The sequence below is a fragment of the Bombina bombina genome, chromosome 7, assembly GCF_027579735.1.
Source record: "Bombina bombina isolate aBomBom1 chromosome 7, aBomBom1.pri, whole genome shotgun sequence".
Lineage (NCBI taxonomy): Eukaryota > Metazoa > Chordata > Amphibia > Anura > Bombinatoridae > Bombina > Bombina bombina.
Window position 1 is genome coordinate 48,586,329 of NC_069505.1, and position 26,859 is coordinate 48,613,187.

Genomic DNA, 26,859 nt, shown 5'->3' on the forward strand with positions numbered 1-26,859 from the left:
GATAAATGTATCTAGTGACAGGCTAACGAACCTGAATCATGGTCTCAATGATCGAGTCAGAAAAAACCTGCTTGGATAATAAACGTTAAATCTCCAAACAGTCAGTTTCAGATAAAACAGATTTGGATGAAGGAGGGGCCCTTGAATTAGAAAGTCCTTCCGCAAAGGAAGGACATTTCCGGATGGAGTTCCCACTCCCTCGGATGAAAGGTCCGTCTGTTCAGGAAAACCGTCTCCCAGATATCCACCCCTGGGATGTAGATCGCCGACAGGCAGCAAGAATGAGCCTCCGTCCACTAAATTATTTCGGAAACCTCTGACATCGCCAAGGAACATCTCTCGTTCCTTCCTGATTGAAGGAATCTACCAACATTATTTTGTTTGACTGGAACCTGATAAACCGGAACGAGGCTAACTCTCAGCTCCAAAATGTTTATAGGAGAAAACAGACTCTGGCTGAGTCCAAACCCTCTGAGTCCTTAGGAAGCCCCAAACTGCTCCCCACCCTAGAAGGTTGACATCTGTTGTCACAATCACCCAAGATGGTCTGCGAAAGCAGGTTCCCTGGGAGAGATGAACCAGACAACCACCACTGAAGAGAATCCCTTGTCTCCTGTTCCAGTAGTATTCGAGGAGACAAACTGTATAGTCTCTGATCCATTGCCTGAGTATGCTTAACTGCAGAGGTCTGAGATGAAACCGAGCAAACGGGATGATGACCATTCCCGCCACCATCAGCCAGATTACCTCCATGCACTGAGCCACTGAAGGCCGAGGAGTGGACTGAATGACTAGACAAGTATCGATAATCCCTGGTTTCTTGACATTCTATCAGAAAAATGCGTCATTGATATGAAATCTATTAAGGTTCTCAAGAAAGATGCCCTTGTGCTTACGACTAAGGAACTCTTTTCCAAATTTACATTCCACCCGTGAGATCACGGGAAGGATAACACCATGTCCGAGTGAAATCCAGCTTGCCGTAAGGATGACGCCTGGACTAGAATGTTGTCCAGATAGCGCGCAACTGCAATGCCCCGTAATTGAAGCACCGCCAACAGCAATCCCAGAACCTTTGTGAAAACTCTGAGAACTGTGGAAAGACCGAAAGGAAGAGCCACAAACTGGACGCGTTTGTCCAGAAGGCAAACTTTAGAACTTGAGACGATTCATAAATTGACCCCCTTGGATCAAAGAAAGAAACGAACGAATAGTCTCCATCTTAAAGGACGCTACACTAAGAAATTTGTTTAGACTCTTGAGATCTAAAAAGTGATCTTAAGGTTCCCTCTTTTTTGGGAACCACAAACCGATTGGGATAAAAACCCCAGACCCTGTACCTGTAATGGAACTGGAACAATTACTCCCAGGACTGAGAGGTCTCCTACGCAGTGTAAGAACGCCTTCTCCATTGTCTCATCTGCAGATAATCTCGAAAACAGAAACCTGCCTCTGGGAGGAACTCTTGAACTCTAATTTGAATCCCTGGGACACTATTTCCTATTACCCAGGGATTCTGAACATCTCGAACCCAAGCCTGAGCGAAGACGAAAAAACTGCCCCCTACAAGATCCGATCCCGGATTGGGGCATTTCCTTCATGCTGTCTTTGATTCAACAGCAGGCTATTTGGATTTTTTTTTTTTTTTTTTAAATTCTTTAAATTTCAAAAGAGATCCTTTCCGTCAAGCCAGGTCCCAACAAGGTCCTCCCCTTGTAAGGAATCGCTAAAAGCTTAGACTTAGAGCATACATCCGTAGAACAAGGTTCTAACCATAAGACTCTGTGAGCTTCTATGCTCCCAGACTGATAACTTGAAGGAAAGAATTTGAAACAAAGGAATTAGCCAATTTGAAAGCTTATCCTCTCCTGGCGTTTATCCAGGGGAGTTTCTGACTTAGTAGCATCAAACAACGCATCAAACCAATATATCGTCTCACTAGTGACTGCAGCAAAATACACAGCTGGTTGCCTTGGAAACCCTGGTGTACATCCCTTTTCTAATCTTTTGTCCATAGGACCTTTGAAAAACCCAACTCTCCTTTAAGGGTATAGTAGTTCTCTTAGTTAAGCTGGAAACGACTCCATCCTGAGTCGGCTATGGGAAACATCATATTAAATATAGGGAATGCGGTTTCTTCCATTCCTTATAACTTACTGGACGCACTAGAATAGATTACACCATTCGTAATAGCCACTATTGACTCAATCACCCTAAATGATTGAAAATAATTCCTCTAGAAATGTTCTACCATGTGGTAAAAACATATAATGCATGAAATGCAGATCAACTCTTGGTGGAGTGTAAGAGGAAGCGCAGGGCACTGCATGTGAGCTTCTACAGACTCCTAAACAGCAAACGCCTTTGAAGGAGTAATGTCAGAAAAGAGTGAGATTCTTTATTAAAAATTGACACATAAAAAACGTTAAATTTTAAAAGTAACTTCTTATTTCTGTATGCAGAAGAAAGCTAAATTAGCATGCCAATAACATAATTTATGTAAGAACTTACCTGATAAATTCATTTCTTTCATATTAGCAAGAGTCCATGAGCTAGTGACGTATGGGATATACATTCCTACCAGGAGGGGCAAAGTTTCCCAAACCTCAAAATGCCTATAAATACACCCCTCACCACACCCACAATTCAGTTTAACGAATAGCCAAGAAGTGGGGTGATAAAAAAGTGCGAAAGCATATAAAATAAGGATTTGGAATAATTGTGCTTTATACAAAAATCATAACCACCACCAAAAAAAGGGCGGGCCTCATGGACTCTTGCTAATATGAAAGAAATGAATTTATCAGGTAAGTTCTTACATAAATTATGTTTTCTTTCATGTAATTAGCAAGAGTCCATGAGCTAGTGACGTATGGGATAATGATTACCCAAGATGTGGATCTTTCCACACAAGAGTCACTAGAGAGGGAGGGATAAAATAAAGACAGCCAATTCCTGCTGAAAAAAATCCACACCCAAAATAAAGTTTAATGAAAAACATAAGCAGAAGATTCAGACTGAAACCGCTGCCTGAAGTACTTTTCTACCAAAAACTGCTTCAGAAGAAGAAAATACATCAAAATGGTAGAATTTAGTAAAAGTATGCAAAGAGGACCAAGTTGCTGCTTTGCAAATCTGATCAACCGAAGCTTCATTCCTAAACGCCCAGGAAGTAGAAACTGACCTGGTAGAATGAGCTGTAATCCTCTGAGGCGGAGTTTTACCCGACTCAACATAGGCAAGATGAATTAAAGATTTCAACCAAGATGCCAAAGAAATGGCAGAAGCTTTCTGGCCTTTTCTAGAACCGGAAAAGATAACAAATAGACTAGAAGTCTTTCGGAAAGACTTAGTAGCTTCAACATAATATTTCAAAGCTCTAACAACATCCAAAGAATGCAATGATTTCTCCTTAGAATTCTTAGGATTAGGACATAATGAAGGAACCACAATTTCTCTACTAATGTTGTTGGAATTCACAACTTTAGGTAAAAATTCAAAAGAAGTTCGCAACACCGCCTTATCCTGATGAAAAATCAGAAAAGGAGACTCACAAGAAAGAGCAGATAATTCAGAAACTCTTCTGGCAGAAGAGATGGCCAAAAGGAACAAAACTTTCCAAGAAAGTAATTTAATGTCCAATGAATGCATAGGTTCAAAGGGAGGAGCTTGAAGAGCTCCCAGAACCAAATTCAAACTCCAAGGAGGAGAAATTGACTTAATGACAGGTTTTATACGAACCAAAGCTTGTACAAAACAATGAATATCAGGAAGAATAGCAATCTTTCTGTGAAAAAGAACAGAAAGAGCAGAGATTTGTCCCTTCAAGGAACTTGCAGACAAACCCTTATCTAAACCATCCTGAAGAAACTGTAAAATTCTCGGTATTCTAAAAGAATGCCAAGAAAAATGATGAGAAAGACACCAAGAAATATAAGTCTTCCAGACTCTATAATATATCTCTCTAGATACAGATTTACGAGCCTGTAACATAGTATTAATCACAGAGTCAGAGAAACCTCTTTGACCAAGAATCAAGCGTTCAATCTCCATACCTTTAAATTTAAGGATTTCAGATCCTGATGGAAAAAAGGACCTTGTGACAGAAGGTCTGGTCTTAACGGAAGAGTCCACGGTTGGCAAGAGGCCATCCGGACAAGATCCGCATACCAAAACCTGTGAGGCCATGCCGGAGCTACCAGCAGAACAAACGAGCATTCCCTCAGAATCTTGGAGATTACTCTTGGAAGAAGAACTAGAGGCGGAAAGATATAGGCAGGATGATACTTCCAAGGAAGTGATAATGCATCCACTGCCTCCGCCTGAGGATCCCGGGATCTGGACAGATATCTGGGAAGTTTCTTGTTTATATGAGACGCCATCAGATCTATTTCTGGAAGTTCCCACATTTGAACAATCTGAAGAAATACCTCTGGGTGAAGAGACCATTCGCCCGGATGCAACGTTTGGCGACTGAGATAATCCGCTTCCCAATTGTCTACACCTGGGATATGAACCGCAGAGATTAGACAGGAGCTGGATTCCGCCCAAACCAAAATTCGAGATACTTCTTTCATAGCCAGAGGACTGTGAGTCCCTCCTTGATGATTGATGTATGCCACAGTTGTGACATTGTCTGTCTGAAAACAAATGAACGATTCTCTCTTCAGAAGAGGCCAAAACTGAAGAGCTCTGAAAATTGCACGGAGTTCCAAAATATTGATCGGTAATCTCACCTCCTGAGATTCCCAAACTCCTTGTGCCGTCAGAGATCCCCACACAGCTCCCCAACCTGTGAGACTTGCATCTGTTGAAATTACAGTCCAGGTCGGAAGCACAAAAGAAGCCCCCTGAATTAAACGATGGTGATCTGTCCACCACGTTAGAGAGTGTCGAACAATCGGTTTTAAAGATATTAATTGAGATATCTTTGTGTAATCCTTGCACCATTGATTCAGCATACAGAGCTGAAGAGGTCGCATGTGAAAACGAGCAAAGGGGATCGCGTCCGATGCAGCAGTCATAAGACCTAGAATTTCCATGCATAAGGCTACCGAAGGGAATGATTGTGACTGAAGGTTTCGACAAGCTGAAATCAATTTTAGACGTCTCTTGTCTGTTAAAGACAGAGTTATGGACACTGAATCTATCTGGAAACCCAGAAAGGTTACCCTTGTCTGAGGAATCAAAGAACTTTTTGGTAAATTGATCCTCCAACCATGATCTTGAAGAAACAACACAAGTCGATTCGTATGAGATTCTGCTAAATGTAAAGACTGAGCAAGTACCAAGATATCGTCCAAATAAGGAAATACCACAATACCCTGTTCTCTGATTACAGACAGAAGGGCACCGAGAACCTTTGTAAAAATTCTTGGAGCTGTAGCTAGGCCAAACGGCAGAGCCACAAACTGGTAATGCTTGTCCAGAAAAGAGAATCTCAGGAACTGATAATGATCTGGATGAATCGGAATATGCAGATATGCATCCTGTAAATCTATTGTGGACATATAATGCCCTTGCTGAACAAAAGGCAAGATAGTCCTTACAGTTACCATCTTGAACGTTGGTATCCTTACATAACGATTCAATATTTTTAGATCCAGAACTGGTCTGAAGGAATTCTCCTTCTTTGGTACAATGAAGAGATTTGAATAAAACCCCATCCCCTGTTCCGGAACTGGAACAGGCATAATTACTCCAGCCAACTCTAGATCTGAAACACAATTCAGAAATGCTTGAGGTTTCACTGGATTTACTGGGACACGGGAAAGAAAAAAATCTCTTTGCAGGAGGTCTCATCTTGAAACCAATTCTGTACCCTTCTGAAACAATGTTCTGAATCCAAAGATTGTGAACAGAATTGATCCAAATTTCTTTGAAAAAACGTAACCTGCCCCCTACCAGCTGAGCTGGAATGAGGGCCGCACCTTCATGAGGACTTAGAAGCAGGCTTTGCCTTTCTAGCAGGCTTGGATTTATTCCAGACTGGAGATGGTTTCCAAACTGAAACTGCTCCTGAGGATGAAGGATTAGGCTTTTGTTCTTTGTTGAAACGAAAGGAACGAAAACGATTATTAGCCCTGTTTTTACCTTTAGATTTTTTATCCTGTGGTAAAAAAATTCCTTTCCCACCAGTAACAGTTGAGATAATAGAATCCAACTGAGAACCAAATAATTTGTTACCCTGGAAAGAAATGGAAAGTAGAGTTGATTTAGAAGCCATATCAGCATTCCAAGTCTTAAGCCATAAAGCTCTTCTAGCTAAAATAGCTAGAGACATAAACCTGACATCAACTCTGATAATATCAAAAATGGCATCACAGATAAAATTATTAGCATGCTGAAGAAGAATAATATCATGAGAATCATGATCTGTTACTTGTTGCGCTAAAGTTTCCAACCAAAAAGTTGAAGCTGCAGCAACATCAGCCAAAGATATAGCAGGTCTAAGAAGATTACCTGAACATAGATAAGCTTTTCTTAGAAAGGATTCAATTTTCCTATCTAAAGGATCCTTAAACGAAGTACCATCTGACGTAGGAATAGTAGTACGTTTAGCAAGGGTAGAAATAGCCCCATCAACTTTAGGGATTTTGTCCCAAAATTCTAATCTGTCAGACGGCACAGGATATAATTGCTTAAAACGTTTAGAAGGAGTAAATGAATTACCCAATTTATCCCATTCTTTGGAAATTACTGCAGAAATAGCATTAGGAACAGGAAAAACTTCTGGAATAACCACAGGAGATTTAAATACCTTATCCAAACGTTTAGAATTAGTATCAAGAGGACCAGAATCCTCTATTTCTAAAGCAATTAGTACTTCTTTAAGTAAAGAACGAATAAATTCCATTTTAAATAAATATGAAGATTTATCAGCATCAATCTCTGAGACAGAATCCTCTGAACCAGAAGAGTCATCAGAATCAGAATGATGATGTTAATTTAAAAATTCATCTGTAGGGAGAGAAGTTTTAAAAGATTTTTTACGTTTACTAGGAGGAGAAATAACAGACATAGCCTTCTTTATGGATTCAGAAACAAAATCTCTTATGTTATCAGGAACATTCTGCACCTTAGATGTTGAAGGAACTGCAACAGACAATGGTACTTTACTAAAGGAAATATTATCTGCATTAACAAGTTTGTCATGACAATTAATACAAACAACAGCCGGAGGAATAGCTACCAAAAGTTTACAGCAGATACACTTAGCTTTGGTAGATCCAGCACTAGACAGCGATTTTCCTGTAGTATCTTCTGACTCAGATGCAACGTGAGACATCTTGCAATATGTAAGAGAAAAAACAACATATAAAGCAAAATTGATCAAATTCCTTAAATGACAGTTTCAGGAATGGGAAAAAATGCCAAAGAACAAGCTTCTAGCAACCAGAAGCAATGAAAAATGAGACTTAAATAATGTGGAGACAAAAGCGACGCCCATATTTTTTAGCGCCAAATAAGACGCCCACATTATTTGGCGCCTAAATGCTTTTGGCGCCAAAAATGACGCCACATCCGGAACGCCGACACTTTTGGCGCAAAATAACGTCAAAAAATTACGCAACTTCCGGCGACACGTATGACGCCGGAAACGGAAAAGATTTTTTGCACCAAAAAAAGTCAGCGCCAAGAATGACGCAATAAAATGAAGCATTTTCAGCCCCCGCGAGCCTAACAGCCCACAGGGAAAAAGAGTCAAATTGAAGGTAAGAAAAAATGATTAATTCAAATGCATTATCCCAAATATGAAACTGACTGCCTGAAAATAAGGAATGGTGAACATTCTGAGTCAAGGCAAATAAATGTTTGAATACATATATTTAGAACTTTATAAACAAAGTGCCCAACCATAGCTTAGAGTGTCACAGAAAATAAGATTTACTTACCCCAGGACACTCATCTACATGTTTGTAGAAAGTCAAACCAGTACTGAAACGAGAATCAGCAGAGGTAATGGTATATATAAGAGTATATCGTCGATCTGAAAAGGGAGGTAAGAGATGAATCTCTACGACCGATAACAGAGAACCTATGAAATAGACCCCGTAGAAGGAGATCACTGCATTCAAATAGGCAATACTCTCCTCACATCCCTCTGACATTCACTGCACGCTGAGAGGAAAACCGGGCTCCAACTTGCTGCGGAGCGCATATCAACGTAGAATCTAGCACAAACTTACTTCACCACCTCCATCGGAGGCAAAGTTTGTAAAACTGAATTGTGGGTGTGGTGAGGGGTGTATTTATAGGCATTTTGAGGTTTGGGAAACTTTGCCCCTCCTGGTAGGAATGTATATCCCATACGTCACTAGCTCATGGACTCTTGCTAATTACATGAAAGAAATAACTGTTTATAGACATCGCCATGACATAAAAGCAGCAATGTCTTGTGCAGCAATTCCAGATGGGAATTGCAGGGAACTGCATGTGACTGTCTCTTTAAAATGTAAAAGTAATTACAAAACACTATTCCTAAGGAATACATTTCTCACATACATAAGGAATAGCCAAAGAGTTGGTGGTTAAAGGTTGTGTAACATAAACACTCTCTGCATAGCCTCTTTGTCCACACTTTGACCAGAGAAACCAAGAGCTCTCAAAAAAATCCTTTAATCAGTGAATAACTGTACCTATACAAAAACTGTACTGTCACTTTAAATTTTAAAAAGAGTAACATTTTTTATTCTTTTATTTTTGTAAATATGGCAGAAGAGCTTAAATAGGCTGTGTAAGTTATCAAAACCCCCTCAGCAGTAAAAAAAGGCTGAGGTGCCTATCTGAAAAAAAAAAACATCTCCCTCTGAGCAGCACATTCATGATCCGCAACAGGGAAAGACAGTCTCCGGTCTCATTATGCATACAGTATGAGTCTGCGTATAGGACTAGCAACTGCTGTGGAAGAGAAGGGGGAAAAAAGGCGTGGCAAGTCAATACTGCCCCCCCCCCCACTGTGGGGGGTAACAAAAAACAAACTTCTCCCGGTCGCAATATTGTTTATGGGGCACTATGTAAATTCCGAGACAGACCAAATAAACTTGACAAACTCATCTCCAAGTTTGCACCTTTCTTATCAAACCGCCGGGAGATAAGTGCCCCAGAGACCAAATATGACAATAGTCAAATAAATGTAAATTACAACTGCCTAGGGCAATAGCAGCACAGTAATCTCCTGGTCAGCAATGCTTCTTATGAAACCGCCGGGAGATTAAATACAGCGCCTCAGAGACTAATTAGTATAATGGCCAGATAATACACCCACCTAGGGCGATGTCAGTACAGCAATCTCCCGGCCGGCATGTTTCTTATGTAACCACCGGGAGATTAGATAAAGAGCCTCAGAGACTAATTCCTATAGTAAAAATAAACCCGCCTTGGGGATATTAGAACAGTCATCCCCCGGTCAGCATGGTTCTTTAAGTAACCGCCGGGAGATGGGACTACCACCATCGTCATGCCCTGTGAGCCCAGTGCCTGCGCTGTCACATAATATCCTAGGTATCATGGAGAGTTTAGGCAAAATAAAAATAAAGTGCCCATCCATTAAAGGTTTCTTTATCAATCCCATAGAGAGTAAGTGCCCAACTTCTTCTGAGTTTCTTCTTCATGTCCCCAGAAATAAAAGTCAGCACTTACCTCATCCTGCCCGACAGCAAAGGCAGCCTCCTGGTTTGCGAGGTCCTATTCCTCACATGGACCTGTGAAAGAGGAGAAAATACTGAGCAATATCCCTCAGATTTTTCAGGGTTAGGGCAGCATAAATGTATGGGAGGCGCAGTGAGAATTATGTCCCACAAGTTCCCATTGCTTTAAAGCCACCAAAAGCTCTACTGTAGAGAATGATATGGACTACGGCTACACCCTTGAACAAAGCAGCACTCTCTGACACTACTTTAAAAGTAACAAACTCTTGATTGAAGAATCTAATCTAACACCTCACTTTACCTCTTCTTATCACTAACGTTGGCAAAGAGAATGACTGGAGTGGGAGGGAAGGGAGGAGCTATTTAACAGCTCTGCTGTGGTGCTCTTTGCCTCCTCCTGCTGATCAGGAGGTGAATATCCCATTAGTAATTAAGATGATCCGTGTCTTAAAAAAGAAATTTAAACAATCTTACCTCCAGGATCCATGCTGTGGAACAGAACACCGCCTCTCAAGTGTGACAGTCTTATAGCAGAGCTCCTGACATGGACTTGAGTGAGAAAAAGCAGGCAGTGAAACTTGTCAACACTGATTGCTTAGTAGCTGTAAGCAGTAGTCTGGATAGTTTTGCAGAAAAAACATAATTTATGCTTACCTGATAAATTCCTTTCTTCTGTAGTGTGATCAGTCCACGGGTCATCATTACTTCTGGGATATTAACTGCTCCCCTACAGGAAGTGCAAGAGGATTCACCCAGCAGAGCTGCATATAGCTCCTCCCCTCTACGTCACTCCCAGTCATTCGACCAAGGACCAACGAGAAAGGAAAAGCCAAGGGTGAAGTGGTGACTGGAGTATAAATTAAAAAATATTTACCTGCCTTAAAAACAGGGCGGGCCGTGGACTGATCACACTACAGAAGAAAGGAATTTATCAGGTAAGCATAAATTATGTTTTCTTCTGTTAAGTGTGATCAGTCCACGGGTCATCATTACTTCTGGGATACCAATACCAAAGCAAAAGTACACGGATGACGGGAGGGATAGGCAGACTCTTTATACAGAAGGAACCACTGCCTGAAGAACCTTTCTCCCAAAAATAGCCTCCGATGAAGCAAAGGTGTCAAATTTGTAAAATTTGGAAAAAGTATGAAGCGAAGACCAAGTTGCAGCCTTGCAAATCTGCTCAACAGAGGCCTCATTCTTGAAGGCCCAAGTGGAAGCCACAGCTCTAGTAGAATGAGCTGTAATTCTTTCAGGAGGCTGCTGTCCAGCAGTCTCATAAGCTAAACGAATTATGCTACGAAGCCAAAAAGAGAGAGAGGTAGCAGAAGCTTTTTGACCTCTCCTCTGCCCAGAGTAAACGACAAACAGAGAAGACGTTTGTCGAAATTCCTTAGTTGCCTGTAAGTAAAATTTTAGAGCACGGACTACATCCAGGTTGTGCAGTAGACGTTCCTTCTTCGAAGAAGGATTTGGGCACAAAGAAGGAACAACAATCTCTTGATTGATATTCCTGTTAGTCACTACCTTAGGTAAGAACCCAGGTTTAGTACGCAGAACTACCTTATCCGAATGAAAAATCAAATAAGGAGAATCACAATGTAAGGCTGATAATTCAGAGACTCTTCGAGCTGAGGAAATAGCCATTAAAAATAGAACTTTCCAAGATAACAACTTTATATCAATGGAATGAAGGGGTTCAAACGGAACGCCCTGTAAAACATTAAGAACAAGGTTTAAACTCCAAGGTGGAGCAACAGTTTTAAACACAGGCTTAATCCTGGCCAAAGCCTGACAAAAAGCCTGGACGTCAGGAACTTCTGACAGACGTTTGTGTAACAGAATGGACAGAGCTGAGATCTGTCCCTTTAATGAACTAGCAGACAAACCCTTTTCTAAACCTTCTTGTAGAAAAGACAATATCCTAGGAATCCTAACCTTACTCCAAGAGTAACCTTTGGATTCACACCAATATAGGTATTTACGCCATATCTTATGGTAAATCTTTCTGGTAACAGGCTTCCTAGCCTGTATTAAGGTATCAATAACTGACTCAGAAAACCCACGTCTTGATAAAATCAAGCGTTCAGCTTCAGAGAAGTTAGATTTTGATGTTTGAAGGGACCCTGTATCAGAAGGTCCTGTTTCAGAGGTAGAGACCAAGGTGGACAGGATGACATGTCCACCAGGTCTGCATACCAAGTCCTGCGTGGCCACGCAGGTGCTATTAGAATCACTGATGCTCTCTCTTGTTTGATTCTGGCAATCAATCGAGGAAGCATCGGGAAGGGTGGAAACACGTAAGCCATCCTGAATTCCCAAGGTGCTGTCAGGGCATCTATCAGGACTGCTCCTGGATCCCTGGATCTGGACCCGTAACGAGGAAGCTTGGCGTTCTGTCGAGACGCCATGAGATCTATCTCTGGTTTGCCCCAACGTCGAAGTATTTGGGCAAAGACCTCCGGATGGAGTTCCCACTCCCCCGGATGAAAAGTCTGACGACTTAAGAAATCCGCCTCCCAGTTCTCCACTCCCGGGATGTGGATTGCTGACAGGTGGCAAGAGTGAGACTCTGCCCAGCGAATTATCTTTGATACTTCCATCATAGCTAGGGAGCTTCTTGTCCCTCCCTGATGGTTGATGTAAGCTACAGTCGTGATGTTGTCCGACTGAAACCTGATGAACCCCCGAGTTGTCAACTGGGGCCAAGCCAGGAGGGCATTGAGAACTGCTCTCAATTCCAGAATGTTTATTGGCAGGAGACTCTCCTCCTGACTCCATTGTCCCTGAGCCTTCAGAGAATTCCAGACGGCACCCCAACCTAGAAGGCTGGCGTCTGTTGTTACAATTGTCCAGTCTGGTCTGCTGAATGGCATCCCCCTGGACAGATGTGGCCGAGAAAGCCACCATAGAAGAGAATTTCTGGTCTCTTGATCCAGATTCAGAGAAGGGGATAAGTCTGAGTAATCCCCATTCCACTGACTTAGCATGCACAGTTGCAGTGGTCTGAGGTGTAAGCGTGCAAAGGGTACTATGTCCATTGCCGCTACCATTAAGCCGATTACCTCCATGCATTGAGCCACTGACGGGTGTTGAATGGAATGAAGGGTGCGGCAAGCACTTTGAAGTCTTGTTAGCCTGTCCTCTGTCAGGTAAATCTTCATTTCTACAGAATCTATAAGAGTCCCCAGGAAGGGAACTCTTGTGAGTGGAACGAGTGAACTTTTCTTTTCGTTCACCTTCCATCCATGTGACCTTAGAAATGCCAGTACTAACTCTGTATGAGACTTGGCAGTTTGAAAGCTTGAAGCTTGTATCAGAATGTCATCTAGGTATGGAGCTACCGAGATTCCCCGCGGTCTCAGTACCGCCAGAAGAGCACCCAGAACCTTTGTGAAGATTCTTGGAGCTGTAGCCAATCCGAATGGAAGAGCCACAAACTGGTAATGCCTGTCTAGGAAGGCAAACCTTAGGTACCGGTAATGATCTTTGTGAATCGGTATGTGAAGGTAAGCATCTTTTAAATCTACAGTGGTCATGTACTGACCCTCTTGGATCATAGGTAAAATTGTCCGAATAGTCTCCATCTTGAACGATGGAACTCTTAGGAATTTGTTTAGGATCTTTAAGTCCAGGATTGGTCTGAAAGTTCCCTCTTTTTTGGGAACCACAAACAGATTTGAGTAAAACCCCTGTCCCTGTTCCGATCGTGGAACTGGATGGATTACTCCCATTAACAAGAGCTCTTGTACGCAGCGTAGAAACGCCTCTTTCTTTGTCTGGATTGTTGACAACCTTGACAGATGAAATCTCTCTCTTGGAGGAGAGTATTTGAAGTCCAGAAGCTATCCCTGAGATATTATCTCTAGCGCCCAGGGATCCTGGACATCTCTTGCCCAAGCCTGGGCGAAGAGAGAAAGTCTGCCCCCCACTAGATCCGATCCCGGATCGGGGGCCCTCAATTCATGCTGTTTTAGGGGCAGCAGCAGGTTTCCTGGTCTGCTTGCCCTTGTTCCAGGACTGGTTAGGTTTCCAGCCTTGCCTGTAGCGAGCAACAGCTCCTTCCTGTTTTGGTGCAGAGGAAGTTGATGCTGCTCCTGCTTTGAAATTACGAAAGGAACGAAAATTAGACTGTCTAGCCTTAGCTTTGGCTTTGTCCTGAGGCAGGGCATGGCCTTTACCTCCTGTAATGTCAGCGATAATCTCTTTCAACCCGGGCCCGAATAAGGTCTGCCCTTTGAAAGGTATATTAAGCAATTTAGACTTAGAAGTAACATCAGCTGACCAGGATTTTAGCCACAGCGCCCTGCGTGCCTGAATGGCGAATCCTGAATTCTTCGCCGTAAGTTTAGTAAGATGTACTACGGCCTCCGAAATGAATGAATTAGCTAGTTTAAGGACTCTAAGCCTGTCCGTAATGTCGTCCAGAGTAACTGAACTAATGTTCTCTTCCAGAGACTCAATCCAGAATGCCGCTGCAGCCGTGATCGGCGCAATGCATGCAAGGGGTTGCAATATAAAACCTTGTTGAACAAACATTTTCTTAAGGTAACCCTCTAACTTTTTATCCATTGGATCTGAAAAAGCACAGCTATCCTCCACCAGGATAGTGGTACGCTTAGCTAAAGTAGAAACTGCTCCCTCCACCTTAGGGACCGTTTGCCATAAGTCCCTTGTGGTGGCGTCTATTGGAAACATTTTTCTAAATATCGGAGGGGGTGAGAACGGCACACCGGGTCTATCCCACTCCTTAGTAACAATTTCAGTAAGTCTCTTAGGTATAGGAAAAACCTCAGTACTCGTCGGTACCGCAAAATATTTATCCAACCTACACATTTTCTCTGGTATTGCAACTGTGTTACAATCATTCAGAGCCGCTAACACCTCCCCTAGTAATACACGGAGGTTTTCCAGTTTAAATTTAAAATTTGAAATATCTGAATCCAGTCTGTTTGGATCAGAACCGTCACCCACAGAATGAAGTTCTCCGTCCTCATGTTCTGCCACCTGTGACGCAGTGTCTGACATGGCCCTAATATTATCAGCGCACTCTGTTCTCACCCCAGAGTGATCACGCTTACCTCTTAGTTCTGGTAATTTAGCCAAAACTTCAGTCATAACAGTAGCCATATCCTGTAATGTGATTTGTAATGGCCGCCCAGATGTACTCGGCGCTACAATATCACGCACCTCCCTCTGAGCGGGAGATGTAGGTACTGACACGTGAGGCGAGTTAGTCGGCATAACTCTCCCCTCGTTGTTTGGTGAAATTTGTTCAATTTGTACAGATTGACTTTTATTTAAAGTAGCATCAATACAGTTAGTACATAAATTTCTATTGGGCTCCACTTTGGCATTGCAACAAATGACACAGGTATCATCCTCTGAATCAGACATGTTTAACACACTAGCAAATAAACTTGCAACTTGGAAATACAATTCAATTAGAATAATATTAAAAACGTACTGTGCCTTTAAGAAGCACAGAAGATCTATGACAGTTGAAAATTAATAAATTGAAACAGTTATAGCCTCAATCCTTGTAAACAACACAACTTTAGCAAAGGTTTAATCCCATTAGCAAAGATAACAAATTCTGAAAGCAGGAAACAATTACAGAATAAACGTTTTTTATCCCAGTCAACTATAATTCTCACAGCTCTGCTGAGAGAAATTACCTCCCTCAAAATAAGTTTTGAAGACCCCTGAGCTCTGTAGAGATGAACCGGATCATGCAGGAAATACAATGAGTTGCTGACTGAAATATCTGATGCGTAGCAAAAGCGCCAAAAAACGGCCCCTCCCCCTCACACAGAGTAGTGAGAGAGAACAGAAACTGTCAGAAAAAAGATTAAGCAACTGCCAAGTGGAAAAATAGTGCCCAAACATTTACTCACTCAGTACCTCAGCAAATGAAAACGATTTTACATTCCAGCAAAAACGTTAAACATAATTTCTAGTTATTAAACAGCTTTATGTACTTCTTACAGTGTAATTCTAGTGAAGTACCATTCCCCAGAATACTGAAGTGTAAAGTATACATACATGACATTATATCGGTATGGCAGGATTTTCTCATCAATTCCATTGTCAGAAAATAAAAGCTGCTACATACCTCTATGCAGATTCATCTGCCCGCTGTCCCCTGATCTGAAGTTTACCTCTCCTCAGATGGCCGAGAAACAGCAATATGATCTTAACTACTCCGGCTAAAATCATAGCAAAAACTCTGGTAGATTCTTCTTCAAACTCTGCCAGAGAGATAATAACACACTCCGGTGCTATTTTAAAATAACAAACTTTTGATTGAAGATATAAAACTAAGTATAATCACCATAGTCCTCTCACACATCCTATCTAGTCGTTGGGTGCAAGAGAATGACTGGGAGTGACGTAGAGGGGAGGAGCTATATGCAGCTCTGCTGGGTGAATCCTCTTGCACTTCCTGTTGGGGAGGAGTAATATCCCAGAAGTAATGATGACCCGTGGACTGATCACACTTAACAGAAGAAATGTAAATTAGGTTGAAGTCCCAGGGCACCGCCAAGGCATCAGTTCCGCCTAGGGATCCCTAGATCGCAACCCGTATCTGGGTAGCTTGTAGTCGAGTCTGGACGCCATGAGATCTATCTCCAGCGTCCCGCAACTGTTGCAGATCTCCGCACACACCTCAGGATGGAAAGACTATTCCCCTGGATGAAAAGTTTGTCTGCTCAGAAAATCCGCTTCCCAGTTGTCCACATCTGGAATGTGAATCACTGAGAGCGAACAATTGTGAGCCTCTGCACAGACCAGAATCCAAGATACTTCCTTCATGGCTAGGGAGTTTCTCGTTCCCCCCTGATGGTTTATGTAAGCCACTGAGGTAATGTTGTCCGACTGGAATCTGATGAATCAAGTCAACCCCAGGGGGGCCAAGCCTTCAGAGTGTTAAATATTGCTTGAAGTTCCAGAATATTTATAGGTAGACTCGATTCCTTGAGTCCATCTGCCCTATGCTTTTCTGGCACCCCAAACAGCTCCACATCCTGATAAGACTTGCATCTGTGGTCACAATCTCCCAGGATGGTCTCAAGAAGGATGTCCCCTTTGACAGTTGTTCGGGACCTAAGGAGAAGAGCCCTTGAGTGATCCTCCGCAAGACTGTAGGATGGAGCCTGGACCAGGATATCGTCCAGATAAGGAGCCACTGCAATCCCTCTGGCTCTCGCTACCGCGGGTAGAGCTCCCAGAACCCTTATAAAGACTCTTGGGGCAGTCGCCAGACCAAATGGAAGGGCCACAAACTGGAAGTGCTGGTTCAGGAAGGCAAATCTTAGGAACCTGAAGTGATCTTTGTGGATTGGAACGTGAAGGCAAGTGTCCAGATCCATAGTCCTCATGAATTGCCCCTCTTAAACTAGGGGCAAAGTTGACCTGATAGTCTCCATTTTGAACTATGGAAATCACAAAAACTTGTTTAGGGCCTTTAGGTCCAGAATTGGACGAAACATGCCCTTCTTCTTTGGGACCACGAAAAGGTTTGATTAATACCCCAGACCTCTTTTCTGCCGGAGGGACTGGGATGATTACTCCGAGAGATGAGAGATCCCTCACACACCTCAGGAAGGAGTCTCTCTTCTCTGGTCTTGAAGATATGTTTGACAAGAGGAACCTGACTCTGGGCGGATATGACTTGAATCCTATCCTGTAACCCTGGGCTACGACCTCCAGAACCCAAGGGTCCAGAACGTCTCTTCTCCAGGCCTCCGCAAAAAAGATAGTCTGCCCCCTACATGATCCGAGAAAGGATCGGGGGCCGCCCCTTCATGCCGACTTCGACTCAGCAGGCTTCTTGTTCTGCTTGGACTTGTTCCAAGAGTTAGCTGTCTTCCAAGATCCCTTGGACTGTTCAGTCGTACCCTGGGGAACTGCTTGTGTAACTGGAGATGAGTGAAGGGAATGCATCTCGCAGGGCGGAGAACCCTCAGAGGTGGACGGCTCAGTTGTACTAAATATCTTATTCTTTTTAGATATAGCAATATTGTCAAAGCATGTGGAACAGAGTTGAGAAGGCAGTTCAACTGGAACCTCCTCACAATATACACAGTTCTCCTCTAACATATCAGAGTCCTCTATAGCTTGCGCTTTTATTGCGGACTAAAAAACTTAAATGGCACCTTTATATCCCAATGGCGGGGCACTCACCACCTAGGACCCGGACTACAAGAAACAGCTTAGTCTCCTCCAAACGCAGGTCGAGAAAGAGGAAATTACAGAGGCCACACCTGGTCACATGGAGTGCCAAGCAGGACCGTTCCTGCACTCGAGAGAGAAACGCGCCAAAAAAGCCTGCCTCAATCTCTCGCTAAGTGAACTGACAGTTCCACACTGACAGAGCCTCATCTAACACATTTGCAGCATAAAACAAATAATATTATGCATAAAAAAATCCCCCCTGTTCAATAACCCCCTTCCGAAGGTATTACCCTAGATTCTATACAGAGAAAGGAGCCACACTGTGACCTGGTCTTCTTACGTTATGAGATATAGATATATATAGATATATAGATATATATATATATATATATATATATATATATATATATATATATATATATATATATATATATATATATAAACGATCTTACCAGAATCAACGCCGTGGAACAGGAACACGGCCTTTGAAGTGTGAAAGGGCAGTAGCATCGCTCCTCATATGGACTTGAGAGAAGAAAAGCAGGCAGCAAAACTTGTCAAAGCTAATTGCTAATGGAACTGTTAATCTGAGTCGGGATGTGTTCGCAGAAAGACTCTCCCTGCATCTCCGGACTCTAACTTTCAACCATGCTCTCACTGAGAGGCTGACAGGGCTACTCAAAACTCCAGTCCCATTTCGAAGAGTACTGCCCTCCATAAGAGACTACTCTGAATCTTCTCTCCCAACCTCCTGTGACGAAAGGCAAAAAATGACTGGGGCATGAGGGGAGTGGGGGAGGTATTTAAGCCTTTGGCTGGGGTGTCTTTGCCTCCTCCTGGTGGCTAGTTTCTTAATTCCCACGAGTAATAAATGAAGCAGTGGACTCTCCTTCCATTAAGATAGAAATAGGAATTCATATCATCTGTATTACAAGATTTTTGAAAGTGTAAAGACCCTGAATTAAATGGAGACTAGTCAAATTAAAACTTCCATGATTAGATAGAGCAGAAGTTTTAAGAGACATTCAAATTTACTTCCATGTCACAGGGGGAGGCAAATTTAAGGAAATTTTGAAATATTTAACTATTTAATAGTCCTTTTAAATAATGCTAAGTGGCTATCACCATAGCAACATCAGTCAACAGAGACCAGCATGCATATGGAACAAAATATTGGGTGCAGTGTGGCCCTTTTGTCAATCCTATAACACATGAAATCCTTATTTGAAGCAAGCAATCCTCTTTCAAAAAGGTGCATACTGTACCATCCAGCTGCCAGGTGATTGTTGGGGCCAATGCTGTGAGACATTTGTCCATCTTATTGGGGGGAGAGGGGTGTCTGGTAACGCTAAACAGGCTGTTATCACTACCCTTAAAAGGGACATTATACACTAGATTTTTCTTTGCATAGATGTTTTGTAGATGATCCATTTATATAGCCCATACAGGGTTTTTATTTTTTAAAATGTATATTTTTGCTTACTTTTAAATAACATTGCTCTGATTTTAAGACTCCAAGCCAAGCCCCAAAGTTTTAGGAGAATACGGATGTATACCTACTCCAGCTTGCTCCTGTTTGTGCAGAGTCTTTTCATATGCAGAGGAAGGGGGGAGTGTCTGCTATTCCCCACTTGCAGTGGGTGTTCCAGCTACCTTTTTAACAGAGCTAAACTGAGCTAAAGTAAGTTTTTAAACTGTTTTACACTGGATTTTTATATCAGTATCTGTGCATCTTATTCTTTATAGCAGTGTCTATTACATGAAGTTAAATGAAAATGAGTGTATATTGTCCCTTTAACCCTCGTATATACGATAAGACCCCTCATTTGAATGAGAATCTTTTCACCATTCTCCATTGGCTGCTAAGCCATTTTCCACCTAGGTGCTAAGCTGGTTTTGATTTTTTTTTTTACTTTTTTAAATATATATTTTTTTAAAACACTTTTACTTTTTTTTTCAGATCCCTACCTATCCAACATGAAGCCCCGGCGATGCCTCTCACTATTAAAGGGACACTGAACCAAAAAATTTTCTTTCGTGATTCAGATAGAGCATGCAATTTTAATCAACTTTATAATTTACTCCTATTATCAGTTTTCTTCGTTCTCTTGCTATCTTTATTTGAAAAAGAAGGCATCCTAGCTATTTTTTGGTTCAGTACCCTGGACAGTACTTGTTTATTGGTCGGTTAAATTAATTCACAAAAAATGGGCCGGCATCTAAACTTACATTCTTGCTTTTCAAATAGAAATACCAAGAGAATGAAGAAAATTTGATAATAGGAGTAAATTAGAAAGTTGCTTAAAATTGAATGCTCTATCTGAATCACAAAATTTAAGGCCAGATCGCTGGGGTGGGAGTAGGTGGGGCCCCCAGATTGCCCTCACGGTGGGTGAGTGCTAGTGACGGCTCTGAGCCGTCGTTAGCACTCAAGGGATTAAAATGTGGCCTTTGGTTCTCTGGCTGGGCATTTTATTCCTGCTTATTTTCTATATAGTTTATAAGATGGAGCAAAGTGACAGAAGTAAAAGGTCTCCTTATTTTCAGTTACCAATATGTATTGAACAAGGCTGGTTTAGTGGTGTTCAGACATGGCAACTTGATGTTAAATAAGTGTTTGTTTTAAATATTTAGGATATAAGGGGGAGGGGTAAGTGTGTTTGGCATCTTGTGTGCCCCCCCCCAACAAATCCCCAACCAAATAAGTAAATCCACCATGAAATAAAATAAAAATAGAACGAAACCGCAGGAGTGCGCACGAGACGTGGAAAACACTGGGTGCCTTTAGCCAGGTGAACAAGAAACTTTTGCTAAGGGAAAAAAATGATCCAAGCATAAAAATGGTACTTTAAAGAGACAACAAAACAATGTAGGAACCCAAGTCTCTTTAAAGGGACATTGAACTGTTGCGCACAACTACAAAAGAATAGCAACGACTCACTATGTTATTGCATTTCATCCTGTTCCGTCAGCGCTTTACAAATCCGATCTCCTGTTTTAATAGCTTAAAGGTGCCAGATACTGAAGCTCCGCCTCATGGTACTGGGCGCCGCCATCTTGGAGCTCAGGTATTTTCACAACCTGCGACATAAGCTGTGCACACTCACAGATCAGTGATATCGCCCACTTTTACAGCTGTATAGTTTGCTTGGAATTAGTGTTCATGACCCCATGTGAGCTTTACATTTTTTACAGTTCCACAAAATATATTTTAAAAAGCACTAAACAATAATATAGAACAATGCAGCCACTGCAAAGATGTACAGCTCCTGCTCTGTATCATGCACTCCTGAAACAAATTATACAGCTGTAAAAAAATAGGCAATATTACTGGTCGTGAGTGTACACAGCTGATGTCACAGGCTGTGAGAATACCTGAGCTCCAAGATGGCAGCCCCCAGTAATAATAAAAAAAAAAAAGGTGGAGCTACAGTTTCCGGCATCTTTAAGCTATTTAAAAAAAAGGAGAAGGGATTTGAAAAGAGTCGAAGGAACATGATGAAATGTAATAACAGCGATTAGTAACAATTCTAGGGTAGTTGCCCCCAGCAGTTAATGTCCCTTTAAAGGGACATGAAACCCACATTTTTTTTTTTCTTTCATGAGTCATATAGAGGAAACAGTTACAAAAATCTTTTAAATGTATTTCTATTATCAATTTATATAAGGGACACTGAACCCAAATTTGTTTCTTTCGTAATTAAGATAGAAAGTTGCTTAAAATTGCATACTCTAATTTATGCATATTATCACATTTTATTCATTCTCTTGGTATCTTTATTTGAAAAGCAAAAAATGTAAGTTTAGATGATGGCCCATTTTTGGTGAATTAATTTAACCGACCAATAAACAAGTACTGTCCAGGGTACTGAACCAAAAAATAGCTTAGATGCCTTCTTTTTCAAATAAAGATAGCAAGAGAACGAAGAAAATCTGATAAAAGGAGTGAATTAGAAAGTTGCTTAAAATTGCTGCTCTATCTGAATCACGAAAGAAAATAAATTGGGTTCAGTGTCCCTTTAAGGAAAAGCAAAGTACTACTGGGAGTTAGCTGAACACATTTGGTGAGCCAATGACAAGAGGCATAAACGTGCAGCCACCAATCAGCAGCTATATCCCAGTAGTGCATTCCTTGGTATGCTTTTTAACACAAGATACCAGGAGAAGGAAGCAAATCTGATAACAGAAGCTAATTGCAAAGTTGTTTAAAGCTCCATGCTCTATCTGAACCATGAGAGTTTAATCCTCACTTTACTATCCCTTTAAGCTTGAGACATGGAAGTTCGATGGCTAAACCAGTTAAAGGGGGTGGTGGTGACAGCGAAATGTAACATACTCACTGCTGTAAAAACCGTAGAATTAACACTTTAATCTCCTCTGAAACCAGATAGCTGCCCTGAAAAACAGTACATGAAATAATGATCATCCAATAACTATAAGGGATAGAAAGACATTCCTACACACATTTCTCTTATGCCCGGCCTCACCTTGCTTGGTGGAAGTGTAGTCGGTGTTTCAATATCAAATGTGATTGGAGGAGGAAGTTCATGGCCATCCTGCGCGTGGAAAAAAAACACAAAGAAAACCGAAAGGAAGGGATATAATGCAAACTGAAGAGAAAACTCAATTGAGAAAATAATTAAAAGGGACACTGTACACTAGATTTTTTGGCATAAATGTTTTGTAGAAGATTCATTAATATAGCCCATCTGGGAGTGTTTTTATAACAACATTGTGCTAATTTTCAGACTCCTAGCCAAGCCCCACAATGTCAGATGTAGACCCAGGTCTACAGACTCCTGCTGCTCCTGTTTGTGTAAGTGTTTTCTCATATGCAGGGAACGAGGGGGAGGGGGTCTGCTCTGTTTTCTACGCCCCTTTCACTGGGCATCCCAGCCTAACCTCACCAACAGTGCTAAACTGGGAGCTTCTAAGTAACTTATAAAAATCCAGTATAAAACCTTTTATATCAGTACAGTATCTGTGCATATTCTTCTTTATAGTGGTGTCTGTTACATGCAGCTATATGAAAAAAACTGGTGTATAGGATGCAGAAAACTCACCAGCCGAAGTAGTTTAGGGAATCGTTCTCGCACGGCACTGTCATCAGGTGTGGGAAAAATCCGCAGTAAAAAACGGACAAACAAACAGGTACAAAGAAAATGTAACTGGCAGCAAATAGTAATTATAGAAATAAAAAAAAGACAGCAACAGACGCCTCCCACATACTGTGCCTCAAAATGACTTCCTCCACCAATACACACCCAAGTACTATAGTAACACACACCCTGGTCTTTGAAGTGGGGACGCAGAAGGTCCAGTAATTCCACTGTTTTAGATGCAGCCTTTGCTTGCTATAATACATTACAGAGCATGACCTAGAGACTTGGAGATATGTGCCTTTCCTTTATCAAACCCTTTAATGTTGTTTATGAACACAGATCACTATTGTTCCCACCCCTAGTACATTTACTAACATCTTAATAGACTGCCACCCACCTGACCATGATTTATACCAAGATATCCATGCAGAGACAAGGGCGAGTTACATTCCAAGTTTAACAGATACAAAACCACCCTCAATCTATAAAGGAGGTGTAATGGCATTTTCCAAATACCTCAATGCCTCTTTTATAACAAAAACTAATTAGATGAGGTATTAATAAAACGTTTCTGCTTATCTGGGCAACTAGGGAAAATGGCAGAAGAAATTTGAAAAGAAAAAATTGGAAGTGAGACATAAGGAAAGGGAGGGCGATGTATGAGAATTGTGATGTCAGAAGAAATGACTGTGGAACGTGTGCATGAGGGGGTTAAAAAAAAAAAAAAGTATACACTTGTTTAAAAAGCCTCTCTTCCTGGGAACTCTGCTACTGCAGCCTCTGCCAACACACAATCCTCCTCCTTGCAACTCCTTAATTTTCTTGCATGACCACCCATTTTTACCTGTCACCACAGGAAGCTGCCTGCAGCATCACCCGTCTTGTAGGTGATGGGATTCTACTTTATTTCCATGCCCCTGCGGCATGTAGTTTCCTCCTACTGACACGGAGAGTCAGGGGAAATGCGTGCGGGTTTGACTGGAATGAAGAACAGAAAAACAAACACCCCTCCAGCAGCAGTCTTCTTGTGGCGGTTTTGAGGTCTGCCTTAGGTTGTCCCCCCTTAGGGAACTTACCCGTCATAGACCAAACATCCACATTCGTCTTACGAGGATAGGAGGGGTGCGACTTAACATCAAGTAGCATACACTGATGTGACTTTTCTTTCGTTAATTTACTTCTGCAGGTGTGGGTGGTCTTAAGAGTCAGGAAGAGTGAGTGCACTCCCCCAAATACATACGGGAGGGAGCAGTGGGAGACAAGTGGGAGAAAGAGGCTGCAGTTACGGACATACAGGAAGAGGCTACAATGTTTACAATATGCACGTTATAGGTGGAATGTATGAATGTAGAATATGATGCTTGAAAGATGGAGGAGAAAAAGTGTTGCAGAGGAAAACAAAAATGATAAAGATGGAGGATGAAGGGGAAGAGAAACGGTAACAGAAAAAGTAGAGTTTTAACAAAGCAGAACTGCGCTGAGTCCATCACTGATATCATTTTAACAGATCTTGCAGCAAAGATTTTAGCCAACGATTAGGAGCTGCTGCATAGAATGTTCCCAACAATTTGCTCATTCCATTGGTTTAAAGGGTGTGTGATTAAAGGGTGCACCATCGCCCCAATCTCTGCATGGACCTAAGCAGATAGCAGCCTTACTGCTAATCATAATTATTTCACTACCCTTAAATGCCTCTTCCTCCTTCAGGAAATATCTTCTAAAACATATGGTTTTAAAAGATCCTAATAATTTATTGAGGCACTTGTACTAAGTGTTTGGCATAGATGTTATGTCATCACAAATAGTGAACAATATACCCACATGTATGCAAGTTCCAGCTATGGATAGAATAAAAGTGAAATTTAAAAAAAAAAATTAGCCCCTAATAGTAAAAAGCAATCAAAGGAGTTTAAAGATCACTTCTATAATAGGCCAGGTTCAGATATTTATTTTAAAGCACTGTTTAATGCATTCATATGTCAAATGGATCAGTAACAAGTAAAACAGACCAGTGTGTGAATAGAATAGAATGCACCACAACACACTTTCACCCGGGTGAAGACAAAACTTGTGAAATATATAGTTGAGCATTTTTTGTTTATTTTTCAGTAGATGCTCTTTGTATTTATCAGGCACCACTGGCTCACTGGCTGTTCATCAGGCATTTTGCTCACTGTGTTTTTTACCCCAACTCTATAATGACTTCCTGAATGCAGCGTGTCCGTCCCTTAGAGGGATGAGAAGAAACCCCCCTCACTGACCTGATGTAGCTGGTCTGGTCTCGGAAAGTATCACAAAGAGGGTTCCCGTCTAGCCATAACTCCTCCAATTTCAGACCTTTCACTTTATCCAGTTCTCTGTCAGACCTCAGCTATGCAGAATAACCAAGAAGAATGTGAGTTATATTAACAAAGGGGTTCTTCAGCCCTTGCAAATAGATTTAAATAAAGTGTTTTACCATGTTCTGAGAGAGATTTAAGATCTTCAGGTTCGGAGCTTTGAGTGGAAGTTCTTCCATATCATCCAATCTGTAGAGTTTGTTGTTACTGACATCTAAAGACAGCAACTGGAAGGATAAGACAAGATCACAAAGTAAAAAAGAAAATTTATGCTTACCTGATAAATGTATTTCTTTTTTGACACGATGAGTCCATGGATCATCTTAATTACTATTGGGAATACCACTCCTACCCTGCAGGAGGTGGCAAAGAGCACCACAGCAAAGCTGTTAAATACCACCTCCCTTCCCTCCCAACCCAGTCTAAGAGAGAGAAAGGAAGTAATAACGTGCAGAGGTGTCTGAAGTTTATAATAACCAGCAACCTGTCTTTCAAAAACAGGCGGGCCGTTGACTCATCGTGTAAAAAAAATAAATAAATCAGGTAAGCATAAATTTTCTTTTTAATGACACAATGAGTCCACGGATCATCTTAATTACTATTGGGAATCAATACCCAAGCTAGAGTAGAGTACACAGATGATACAGGAGGGAGAAGACAGGGAACCTAAACGGAAGGAACCTCTCTCCCAAAAGCGGCCTCAGCCGAGGCAAGTGTCAAATTTAAAGAAATTTGAAAAAGTGTGAAGAAAGGACAAAGTTGCAGCCTTGCAAATCTGTTCCACAGAAGCTTCATTTTTTAATGCCCATGAGGAAGCAACAGCCCTCGTGGAGTGAGCCGTAACACTCTCTGGAGGCTGCTGTCCAGCAGTCTCATATGCAAAACGTATGATACTCTTCAGCCAAAAAGAGAGAGAAGTAGCTGTAGCTTTCTGTCCTTTACGTTTTCCTGAGAAAATCACAAACAAAGCAGAAGACTGACGAAAATCCTTAGTCGCCTGCAGGTAACACTTTAAGGCACGAACCACACAAGGAAGGAACAACAATCTCCTGATTAATGTTCCAATCAGAAACAACCTTAAAAAGAAATCCTAATTTAGTACGTAAAACTACCTTATCTGAATGAAAAATAAGGTAAGGTGACACATACTGCAATGCCGAGAGCTCTGACACTCTGCGAGCAGAAGAAATAGCAACAAGAAATAAAACTTTCCAAGATAACAACTTGATATCTAAGGAATGCATATGCTCAAACGGAGCCCCTTGAAGAACTTTGAGAACCAAATTAAGACTCCAAGGAGGAGTAACTGGCTTAAACACAGGCCTGATCCTTACCAAGGCCTGACAAAAAACAGAATTTATGTTTACCTGATAAATTTCTTTCTCCAACGGTGTGTCCGGTCCACGGCGTCATCCTTACTTGTGGGATATTCTCTTCCCCAACAGGAAATGGCAAAGAGCCCAGCAAAGCTGGTCACATGATCCCTCCTAGGCTCCGCCTACCCCAGTCATTCGACCGACGTTAAGGAGGAATATTAGCATAGGAGAAACCATATGGTACCGAGGTGACTGTAGTTAAAGAAAATAAATT

At 41.6% G+C, this 26,859-nt stretch overlaps 1 protein-coding gene across 4 annotated transcripts in view; it reads right to left on the reverse strand.

Moving 5' to 3' along the window:
- The window catches only part of LOC128665854 (nuclear RNA export factor 1-like), a 127,313-nt gene that overhangs the window by 38,755 nt on the left and 61,699 nt on the right, over positions 1 to 26,859 (reverse strand). For all 4 annotated transcript variants that reach the window (XM_053720085.1, XM_053720084.1, XM_053720082.1 and 1 more), the window contains 5 exons: positions 25,389 to 25,496; positions 25,192 to 25,301; positions 22,892 to 22,928; positions 22,316 to 22,384; positions 22,169 to 22,224 (listed from right to left, as the gene is read on the reverse strand). In XM_053720085.1, coding sequence (XP_053576060.1) covers positions 22,169 to 22,224; positions 22,316 to 22,384; positions 22,892 to 22,928; positions 25,192 to 25,301; positions 25,389 to 25,496 — 380 coding nt within the window. The remainder of the gene's footprint in view (positions 1 to 22,168; positions 22,225 to 22,315; positions 22,385 to 22,891; positions 22,929 to 25,191; positions 25,302 to 25,388; positions 25,497 to 26,859) is intronic.